This window comes from Pteropus medius, unplaced genomic scaffold (assembly GCF_902729225.1).
Source record: "Pteropus medius unplaced genomic scaffold, Ma_sr-lr_union100, whole genome shotgun sequence".
Classification (NCBI taxonomy): Eukaryota; Metazoa; Chordata; class Mammalia; order Chiroptera; family Pteropodidae; genus Pteropus; species Pteropus medius.
This window is the reverse complement of record NW_024349225.1, coordinates 8,564,883-8,576,924: the sequence shown is the minus strand read 5'-3', so window position 1 is coordinate 8,576,924 and position 12,042 is coordinate 8,564,883. Positions and strand designations below refer to the sequence as shown.

General features: G+C 35.9%; 1 protein-coding gene across 3 annotated transcripts in view; it reads left to right on the top strand.

Annotated features, from left to right (window-relative positions):
* RALGPS2 (Ral GEF with PH domain and SH3 binding motif 2) overlaps positions 1-12,042 on the top strand; it is a 124,278-nt gene that overhangs the window by 90,763 nt on the left and 21,473 nt on the right. For all 3 annotated transcript variants that reach the window (XM_039881385.1, XM_039881386.1, XM_039881387.1), the window contains 5 exons: positions 3,970-4,107; positions 4,936-5,026; positions 7,419-7,486; positions 9,170-9,305; positions 10,102-10,253. In XM_039881385.1, coding sequence (XP_039737319.1) covers positions 3,970-4,107; positions 4,936-5,026; positions 7,419-7,486; positions 9,170-9,305; positions 10,102-10,253 — 585 coding nt within the window. The remainder of the gene's footprint in view (positions 1-3,969; positions 4,108-4,935; positions 5,027-7,418; positions 7,487-9,169; positions 9,306-10,101; positions 10,254-12,042) is intronic.

Here is a 12,042-nt window from a genome sequence, read left to right as displayed (position 1 = left end):
AGCAACGTGTCATTGTCTTATAAAGTTGAACATTGATATACCATATATATGCCATATGTATATCTCCTAGAGAAATTCTTGTACATGTGTACCAAAAGACATGTCCAAAAACATCTATGGCAGTGTAGGGGAGGGGGGTCTAACTCATAAGTCTAACAAATAAAATGGGTAAATTGTGATATGGTCACATATTAGATTATTCTCAATTTGAGGAATTAGAGCTGCATTTAACAGCCTGACATGACACTTCATAAGTTATAGAAATGTCTAATCACTGTGTGGTATATCTGACATTAATATATGTCAACTATAATTGAAAAAAATTAAAATATAAAAAAGTAGTATGAAGGAGGAAAAAAAAAACCTGAATAAGTCTTAGAAAGAAAATAGTGAGTGAGACAAAGCATTCACAGAAACCCGTACTTTTAAAAATTTATTTAACAGATATTTACAAATCACTTATTGCGTACCTGGTCTGACTTTACCATTATCATTTAATCACATGTAAAAAACATTTTTTAAGGTCAGAACTAAGGAAAAGTAAATAAGATATTGTGTAGGGATACAGACATATGTCTTGAAAAAAACGAGCGAGTAATCTTAAAATCCAGAGCAGTGGTTCCCCGGGGCCCGGAAGCAGGGCGATGCCGTAGGCAGGGAGCACACAGATGGGGTGACAGTGTTGGTGAGGTGGTTCTGAGATCACTCACGTTAAACATTCACAGATCATATTGTTTGATAATGTTAAATGTATTAAAGTATGAAATCACGATTCTCACACAAATACAAAATGAATATAGGTTCAAAGGTTTTATTTAAATCGTTAAATTTATAAGGGAATCGGGAAGATAATACTCCATTTCAGTGGAGAATTTAAAGCTCCACACGTACAGGTAGGCATTCGGGAGTGCTGACGTGAATTTACAAATAGTTGCAAAATTGGTCAGCATCCACAGGGCAATAATCAGTTACATCTCACTGGATGGACAGAATTTATTGGCATTTTTATGGACAAGAATTTGTATTATTGCCAGTTCTCAACAACTTACAGAGTTGTAAAATAGCTCAAAAGGGCCAAAAGGATGCACTGGAGACAGGACACCTAGTAACCTTTTTTTGCGTACTTCCAAGTCTATCACAGCTTTTCCTGACACATGCAAACTTTTATGTGTGTCAAATATTACATTAAAAATAGAATGAAGACGGTTGAAAGGTACTTGTAATGACTAACAAGACATTTTACTCCTATATCTCTGAAGTGATTTACGAGAGACCAAATTTAACAAAAGATGCTTCCATTGCTCTTATTGCTCAGCAGATCGGGGAGCTGTGGGCCAGGAACTGTGGGCAAAGACCAAAAATATATTTATTATAAATCACAAATCACAACTTCTAAATAGGAAGCCAGCTGGCAATTGCAAGGTATTAGTAAGGTGACAGAAGAAGAGTTGGTTTATAGTCCTTCAACCATTGAGGCTTTGTAAGAAGCAAAATTAACCAACATTTTCTTCTCATACCCACACAAACTCTGCGGAGATGGGGAGAAAGTATTCCCATGACGGTGGAGACAGCATTCTGTGTACTCATAAGGAAGAGAAGCAGGTTCTTAGGGAAGAAAGGTTTTGTTATCAGGTGCTTCCTTTCACTGGCAATAACATTTGAAGAACTTAAGGGCATGTGAAATAGACTTTAAATGGACTTAAGTGCTGGGAAATTTTCAGAAAAGTGTTTCTCATCTCTTTTATAGTAAATCTGTAAACCAGTAAAATTGCTCCAATAATTTAAAAAATAATAGAATGAAGGATTAAATAAGTGTACTGGTCTGTTTTTCCTTCAAGGTATTTGTCGAAGGGAGAGAGGTAAGAGTCCTATCTCAAGAAATGAATCAGATTTGAAGGAAGGCTTGATTCGATTTTTGTTTTCTTCCTTTTTTTTTTTAATTTATTTTTTTGGTGACTTTGGTTAACGAAATCCAGTAAGTTTCAGGTGTACAATTTAACAGTAAGGCATATATATATTGCATTGTGTGTTCCCCTCCCATAGTTAGATTTCTTTCTGTCACCATGTATTTGACCCTTTTACCCCGTCTACCTCCCCGCTCCCCCACCCCCTTCACCCTCTGGTAACCACTAGTCTATTGTCCATGTCTATGAGTCTCTGTCCTGTTCGTTTGTTGTTTTTAGGTTTATATCCCACATATAAGTGATATCGTGGTTTTCGACTTTTTCCGTCTGGCTTATTTCGCTTAGGATGATTATCTCAAGGTCCATCCATGTTGTCGCACAATTTTGTTTTCTTATGTAGAGGAGATTTAGCATTGGCTCTGGGAAAAGAACCAGTGAAGGGCGGGTCATAGCAGAAGCAGCAGCAGATGTTTATGGAAGGTAGTAGTGATTACATTCAAGATCACAGTTTTTATTTAGAAAGAAGGGGTTCTTCTCTTGAGATTGGAAGACGAGGAAAGGAGCGGTAGAGTTATTTGAAGTCAAAAACAAAGTTGAGTGTCTCTAAAGAAAAAGAAGTTGTTTATAGTAGGTGGCTTAAAGAACACTTAAGATTTGCTGAATGGAAAAGGAATAATATTAGGATGAGTAAAAGGATTGCCATGCCGACCTTTTACATTGTATTAAGCACCTGTTATCAAAACACTGCACAGGACTTTCATTTCCTTAGAGTACAAGGTAGAGCAACCGCCTTAAATGAGTTTATAGTCTTGAACAGATAAGATATAAATATGAGGAAGTTTACATAAGGAAATTATGAACTCATAAAAATTACCAAGCAAATGGTATAGATACTGATTGAGTTTATAACCGTATAATAATAATAAAAAAATACTTGGAGTATAAGTATGTACTCTGAGATCCAGCTCTATCACCAAGGGTTCACACGGCATGAAATACAGCCTTTGATACCTGTGGACCTCAGATTCTTCATCTATAAAAAGAGCGGGTCGGACTAGACAGTTCTAAATTCCTTTCTTGGAATCAGTGAGAAAACGAAAGAGCTTCTGGCACTGACCGGGGTGTAAGAGAGAGTTTAGATAGGCAGAGATGAGTCTAGGAAACACTGAAGGTAGAAGAAACGGCATGAGAGAAACATAGGGCTTGTTTGGAAGACAACAACAGGTGCATCATCTTCGTTGCGTTCACCTTGAGAGTTCATGAACATGGAGGTGAAAGTAGGAAACAGTATTTTTTTTCTCCAACCACAGTTGTCTTATACATAGTACATGAAGTATTTTAAAATAAGTGGCCTTTCATATCCAGAACTAGTGCAACCAAATTATTTTGGGGGACATGTTATTTTTGTTGGTATAGAGAAATGGGGGAGGAGGGAAGAATGAACTTTAATTTGTAGTCACATGAACTATTTCAGAAATTCAACTGTTAATCTTTAAAACAAGACATTTCTATCAGAATGAGACAATTTTCAGATGTCTTGAGTTAAGACTCAAGTGATAGTTATCGACCCAAGGCAAGTGGGTGTAGAAGTAATATTAAATAACCATCCCATGCCAGGTGCTAGCAGGCTGGCCAATGTGGCTTCTTCAGGCTATCCCACAGCTTGGAAAATAGGGTGCTAGTTGTATAGACATAAAAACTGAGGTTCAGAGATGAAAATAACTTGTCTCTATTACACTCAACTAGTCAGAGGCAGTTCAAGAGCTCAGCTTCCTTCTATCAGGTCCTGTAGGTGCTGGAGTTTGTATCTCCAGCTTCAAAACATACCCTAAAACGGTATCATAAGAGGATATTTACAGAAAAACATATTATTTATGTCTGACCCCAACTCCACGGGAATCTGGGCCTCAGTGCTCCTGCTTGTACAGAGCCGCAGAGCGTTAGTAACAGTACGTTCTAAATGTGGAGTATGTGGGCATTCACCTGTACGCTAGCTTTTCCTCCTTGCCTTTGTCATACTCTTCCAAGCTACAAGTCGGAAAACACTTACCTAATTTCGTTTCAGGTATCTATTTGTCAGATTTAACATACATCGATTCGGCATACCCGTCTACTGGCAGCATTCTAGAAAATGAGCAAAGATCAAATTTGATGAATAACATCCTTCGAATAATTTCCGATTTACAGCAGTCCTGTGAATATGGTAAGTGTCTGGGGGATAATGCTAAGCCATTAATTACCATGTTGTACCTCTGCTGATTCATTTACACATGTCGATGGCCACTTTTCACCCAGTAGGAAACGTCATCTGAACATAAAGGAAATGATTGTTTTATTCAAATGTTTGGATGCTTTCAGTTTGATAGTGAATAAAGATAGGCTACTGATACGTAATTTTATGATATTAAAAAATAGTTTACATTATCCGATTTGTTTAAATTTGTCTTAAAGTTAACGTATGTGCATCTGTACTTTTAGGAAAACCTCAAAAACATCCTAAAAGTATATGTGTGGGGCAGAGGGGTGGAATAGGGAATTTTACTGAATGTTAAAATCAAATAATCTCTCGTTTTATTCTTTTCTCAATATTTTTACACATAACATCAAATTGTAATGTTAATCTTACTTGAAATCTCTAAGTAGAAGAGGAAAAAACTACAATAACAAATGGGAGCCAGGCTTCCTTTAAAAAAAAAGCAAAACTGCCTTACATCTTGCCTTAGATGAGGTTTGACTATAAATCACAATGAAGTCTGTTTTTTTCCCTATGAAATTTCTCAAATATGTGGGACTTTCTAAGTGGAGCTGTTTGGTTTTTTTAAAATCTATACAAGCAGCATGCAACTGTGATTTTCTAAATTACCTTCAGTTTTACATTAAATATTTACCCCAGTAATGTCCTTCCAGAGTTAATTTAAATTTTGATGCTATGCGGCCTTAATTTACCTTTAAATATATTTTTCTCAGCTTAACTTTTAAAGTTCTGGATATACTTTATGAGATAATTAATTACTTATCACATTTTGCCTAGATATCCCCATGCTGCCTCACGTCCAAAAATATCTGAACTCTGTTCAATATATAGAAGAACTACAAAAGTTTGTGGAAGACGATAATTACAAGTAGGTTCAAAAGTGGTTTGTATAACTTTGTACTGTCCTCCGCCCTCTCATCCCCACGTATTTAAACATCGAAATCCTACATCACGTCACGCAAATGCCTAATCTAGTTGGACATTGACGTGTGTCTTTTTTTAATCACTTAGTGTGTACAAATACTCATCTGTTCTTTTATTAAAAAGATTTTCATCCTTCTCAAGTTGTCGAGAGCTGCGTTTGAGAGTTTCAGTTTAAATTTCTTCCTTTCTCTCTGTATTCAAGCATTGAATCTTTATGGAAATTTATCTTTTAATAGGCTGAAAAATTAAACCCGCTTTAAATAGAAAAATCACTCTCTTTTTAATGGTAATTTTTGGCATATCTTCAAACTTGTTTTGAATTGTTTTTGTGGTTTGAAAGAATATTGAACCTTCTTGCCTTTATTAAAGATGTTTAAAATAGCGGATGTTCATTTCCTTCTCATTACCATCCACTGTAGTGCCCAAGATGGGAGGGAATGTTGAATTAATAACTATTTATCAGCGGTGTGCCATCCATCATAACTGCCAGGTTTTTTCCCAAAGGTGGGAGGATGAAGAGCTTATTTCACTTATTTTTCTTTTAGCTTCATTTGTTAATTTAAAAATTTTTGTTGTTGTTGTTTAGCTTTATTATGCCAGTGGTTCAAATTTAACTTTGTCTTCCACAAATATTTTTTTCCAATAAAAGGTCATACTTTAAAAATTTATCAAAATGAAAGACTGGGTTATTTTTCAATATGAATGCTTATATAAAATTTTTTTATTTTATATGATAGGGATTATCAACTTTCTTGTTCCATAAGTTTCAACAATTTTTTAAAAAATTCTGCAGAACACAATACCAGTGAAAGGCTAGAAATTCTGGAAAACACCTAGAAATAACTTTTTTCCAAAGAATAAGTATATTAAGAAGCTCTGGAAATGTGCTTTAATGTATCTAAAATTTTCTTAATGTTTAAAAACACCTTTATTGCCGTCTCCTCCCCGTACCGTGTTACCACTTTATATTTCTATTTCGGTTTTTGTTTTACACGAAGTTCTTACAGGTAACTCATTTGAAAATGTACATGGTCACTGGAGCAGCTTTCAAAGGCTGCAGTCGCTTCACAAATCTGTTGCTACCCTAGGCTGTCATCCTTTTGAGTCAGCAGTGCGATTCGCCCATAGCTTCCTTTCTGTTTCTTCTACTTTGGTTCTTATTTGGAAATTGCAGTTATTTTGGTTTTCTTTGTCTTCCACCTACCAGACTGTGTGCTTCAGAGGGGCAGGGACACCATGTCTGTCTTGTTCTCTGTTCTATTCCAGTGCTGAGGGCACAGTGCCCAACACAAAACAGGTGTTCAGTAACTTGGAAATGAATAAATTTGGTATAGTCTGTAGCCCGAATAATTAAACTGCTTTGTTAAAAGGAGCGGAGTGTTCTGGTTAATCATACATGCATTTTATACTGTCAAGTAATTATAATTGTATATAATTCCCTCTTAGGTTACCAAAGAAATAATAAGAATCTGTAATAGATTTATCATTATGAATGTCGCCTGTATTATGCAACTTCCTAAAAAATTCCAGTTGGCAGGATGCTAAAACATAAAATGCTTTTATTAATTTTCAGACAAATGCTTAGTTATTAATAGGCTTTGTGGTCAACACCAAAGTATTCTCTACAACTGCTTTAGTCTCCTATTTCCTGAAATACTTTCCACTGATAGAAATCATAATCTCTTTCTGCTGTGGAACTCAAAACTAAATATATAATCCTAAATGAAGCTTAAGTACCAACTAATAAACTTAGGACAGGGATGTACCAGGAATTTTACAAACAACCTTTTTATTTGTATAGATCTTTCTTTTGATAAGTTGAGTTGGTTGGTTTTTTGGACGGTTAGTTTAAATAAGGTATTTTAAATGTTTTTCAGTGCTACAGAAGCCATTAGCCCATCCAGTAAAGATTCTAGAAAGAATTGTCATAATGTATTTAATAATACATATAAAAGTTCCTGAATTAAAGTATCAGGTATCAGTGTAACTTCCAAGTTAAATCACCTTTTAGTCCTTATCAGATATCTTTAAAAGTGTTGAATTGTTTGTCAGTGTTGGGTAGTTTGGGGAGATTTTTCTATTTTTAAATATAACTTTATACTGTTTTTCCCCTTCCTAATATTTTCTGTAAGATCCTGTGTATTCCTATATTTTCATAAGATCAGCTTTGTATGAAAGAGGAGACTTAACTACTGAAGATTGCTCTTCAAGAAAAATACTTAGATGAGATTATTTTATAAAAATGTTTTTAGTTTCTTATGAGAAAATACATGATTTTAATATTATGTTGTCAGCTGTTAATCATTTTACGTGTTTTGTTTCTTTCTAAAACACAGGCTTTCATTAAAGATAGAACCAGGGACTAGCACGCCTCGATCTGCTGCTTCTAGGGAAGACTTAGCAGGTTAGTGCATAGTTTTCTCTCATTGCCAAACAATGACTCTGCTAACCTAATAAGAAAGAATATACTTCAAAGTAAGTACTTAGCACGTTTGATACTGCACTCAAAAAATTATTTTTAGTACTAAAATATAACATTTTTTGTTTGGGGTTTTTTTTTTTTTGGTTTTAATTAAAAAGTTGTTACTTGTAGTTCGTTGGTAATGTACAAACAAATATTCCAATTAATCAAGAAAAATCGATACAACAGACAAAATAACAGATAAGTGTTTATAAATATTTATTTTTCCAAATTAAGAACATACTGTCCTAGGCAATGAGGGTCGATCACAGAAATTTCTGTGGTCTCAGTGAGAAATTCTACCCCTTTGAATAATTGTAGAAGTCCATTTTAATGAGTTAATTTTTTTAAATTGTACTTTAATACTGAGTCCAGTACTGAAAATATTAAAAAATAATCCCTTAATTTACCCATTGCATTATGATGCGGTTATTACGTATTTACAACACATAATCAAAAAATATAAAACTGAAGAGAATTATTCATTATTTAAGAAATTCTGAATAAGTACCTTTTTTAAAATTTCAAATACAGACCTTGGTACTAAACTTCATATTACTATATATTCTAAAAAAATATTTGGAGACCTAAATAATAAGGTATGAAGGAAGCGAGGGAACAAGCCATGACAATATCTAGGGGAAGAGTATTCCAAGCAAAGGAAAGCATTTCAGTCTAAATCTCTCTTAAATTTGCTTTACTTTAGAATGATGTTTTGCTAAGTCAGACAGAGAAAAACAAATACCACATGATTTCACTTCCATGTGGAATCTAAGAAACAAACAAAACAGAAACAAACTCATGGATACAGAGAACAAACTGATGGCTGCCAGGTAGAAGAGGGGTCAGGGGGCTGGCTGAAGAAGGTGAAGGGATTGGGAAGTACAGATCTGCAGTTACAGATAGTGAAGGCCATGTGAAGTGCATCGTAGGGAATGCAGTCAGTAATATTATAATCAGGTGTGCTGTCAGGTGGGTGTTAGACTTATGGGGAATCGCTTCATAAGTTATACAAATGTCTAATCACTATGCCGTGGAAACCTGAAACTGACATAATGAAGGTCAACTGTAATTGAAAAATTTAAAAAGAATGTAAAAATAAATAAAGTGATATTTTGCAAATCTGTGTACTTTTGAGTTTTATTTTTTGTTGTTCCCATAAGCCTGAACAAATGTCAGTACAGATGTAAGTTCTGACTTGAATGCCTGACTCGCCCTCCACAGTCTCTGTGAGAGGAGGCTGAGAGCGAGAGTAAAACCACGTGGACAGCTAAACGACACCTGGAAACCTGAGTGTTTAGTTCCGTCCGCCGTGCGAGACCCCGAGCCCATCCCTACTTCTGCTGCTTCCTCTGTAAAGGGGAGAGAATATTCCTACTGCCTAGTTAGCGCAAGTCAGATAGATAGAAATCAATGGATTTGTATGTTTTAGGATTGGGGGTTTTAAGACTCGGAAAATCTTTTTAATGTTCAGTCAATTAAACGGAGTTAACATATTCATCTTATCTTAAAATTTAAGCCACAGTTTATATTTTATATGAGGGAATTAAAAATTAAACACTCTTTTGAAAACATTTGAAAATCTCTCCCTCTCTCTCTTCCTGTCTCTGTAAACTGAACCCTTAGGTCCTGAAGTAGGAGCATCTCCACACTGTGGAAGAAAGAGTATGGCGGCCGAGGGGGCCTTGCTGCTGCAGACGCCGGCGACCCCTCGGAACCTGATTCCACACGGACACAGGAAGTGTCACAGCTTGGGATATAAGTCAGCATTTTTAATTTTATCTTTCACATTTTTTTCATGGTTGCTAGTTGGATTTAGCTTCTATTTATTTTATTAAATAGGAAATAGTGTCCTTGCAGAGTTTTTTGTTTTCGTTTTTTGCAGTCGTCTTTTTCTGATTCAGTAAAATATCTCGTTTGCCTAAAAGCGCTTATTTCCTCCTGGACCTTAATTTGGAAGTGAATGTTCCCAGCAGCGCCTCCACATTTGGGGGAGATAAATGGACATCACTGCGTATCGTCATAAACACAATCAGGAAAGCAATACACTATTTTACTTTTAAATTATAACCTTTGTGTCAAGACAGTCATTGCTTGTCTTAACTGAAATAAGTCTCCATAAATCAAGGTTTATAAAAATTGTTCTTTTTATTCCTAAATAGAAAGAATGGGAAACTGAGTTTTTTTTTTTCATTAGCTTTGCAAGATTGTTTTCTCAAAACGGGGTCCATGGGTCACCTTTGCATGATTTCTGTGAAAATTTAATAGCCATTTTCCAGAAGCGAATGTGAAAATTTTTTGGTGGACGTGAGACTTAAGGTGAAGTTAAAGGAGTCTCTGTTACATAGGTAGATATGGCCTGATTTCCTAAGAGTTTTTCCTAAACTGTTGGTTTGAGAGTTTTATGGTAAAATCTGTTCATTAGTATGAGAGTTCGGAAGGAAGCACAGGATAGCAAGTAAACCTTTTATGTCCTGAATCTTTATATAAGAATATCTTTATATCCTGAATTAGTAACAGTAACAAAAGATGTAAAAAATATTTCTCTCTGTTTCCAGTTTCATTCATAAAATGAACACAGCAGAGTTTAAGAGTGCAACGTTCCCAAATGCAGGGCCGAGGCATCTGCTGGATGACAGCGTCATGGAGCCCCACGCGCCATCTCGAGGCCACGCCGAAAGCTCCACGCTTTCTAGCGGAATATCAATAGGTGAGGAGTATTTCTCTGAAAGGGTTCCAACTTACGTGGAATGAGATTTTTCACAAAACTCAGCTGGAAAAACATCATTAACTCTACTGCAAAAAGAGAAGATTTGATAAAAGCCAAGTAGCAGTTAGACATAGGATCGTCTTAGTAGTAGTCCTGAAGGTCATAATTCGTGACGGTTTAAAAAGTGCTTAGGGGAGGCATTTGAGGAATGGCAGGAGAAGAGTGGGCTGGCCGAATTGGTTACTGCGTGTAGCTGGGACGCGGGAGCGAGGGACAGGGCAGAGTCAGTACGACTCCCAGTTTTTTTTGGACCAAGTAGCTAGAGGAGCAGTCATTTGTAGGCAGCGAGGTATTGTGAAGGGTGGCCGGGTTTGGGGAATTAAGAATTCTGTTTTGGAGATGCTTGGTCCATGTGGAGTAGTCAGGTAATCGAATGTGTGAGTCCAGAGCTCAGTGGGGTACGGTCAGGTCTATGGATGCAAGTATAGGAGTGAACATATTTATAGTATTCCAAGCCATGGGGCTGATGAGGTCACCTAGGGGGAGAGTGTAGATAAACAAGAGGACATCCTAACTTAGAGGTCTGATTAAGATGGTGATGATGATGATGATGATGATGTTTGTTGTTGTTTTACAAAGAGATGGGCTAATAAAAGGACACTGCGAAGGAGGAGGGGCCAGGGAAGTAGGGGAAAGCCGGGGCATGGTATCACAAAACCCCGCAGAGGGAGTGTTTCCAGGAGGGAGGTGTTGAATGTATCAGTGTCAAATGCAAAAAAGAGAAGATGAGGATGGGTTTAACCTGTGAATTTCTCAAAATAACTGTCACTGATGACCTTGACTAGAGTCGTTTCATAAAATACTAGGGACAGAGCCTGACTGGAGTCGATCAGAGAATGAGAGGTGGAGAAAGAGCTCCGATGAAGGGGAGCGGGAACTTGGGGCCGTACTGGGCAGGGACGTGAGAGTGCGAGGAGAATTTGTTTTCACTTCCTAACCTTTTATTTTCTGAATCTTCTAGATGGGCATGATTTCTTTCTATAATTAGAAAATCCCCATACAATGCTATTTTTATTTTTAAAAAGAAATAAAGAAGGAAAATGTCCTCCCCTGTGATGGCCAGGTTTGCTCTACGGCTATTATTGTTGTTAATGTGATCATCTTAATATTGATGAACCATCAATAGAAGGAAATGCAGAAGGAGTTCGTTTTCTTGAACATACTGACTTTCTTAACCCTTGAAAATTCCAAACCCTGAAAATTAAATTGCTTTAGAGCTTTACAGCACTGTTCAACTGTTTTTATTCCTATACTCCCCTTTTTATAAATGCAAATGATTAAATGATGACAAAATATGCAAAATAGAAGACAAGTTGGCCACCTGAAATACCTCTTTATTAATGCTATAAGTTACCTATATGCAGATATCAACCTCAGTCTGAAAAATAATGCACAAAATAATTTTGGAAAAGAAAAAGGAACTTATGTCAGTTAAAAATGGTTACACTTACAGAATCTTGCATGCCACTTGAAGCAAAAATTAATAATTTTTTAAATTACAGCTCGTGTGTGTGTGCGTGTGTGTACATGTATAAAATATTTGGCTTTTTCTCATCATAAGTATTATAAGTATTATTCTCTAGTTTATTTGTGGCTTTTACTTTCCATAGATATCTGGTTATTTCATTTAGTTATAGTTAACGTTTTAGTTTGGAGATCTTTCTCTTAGAACAAGTAGAAACTAATTTTTGGCCTTTATCTCTTTTAATTCTATATTATCGTAAGTAGA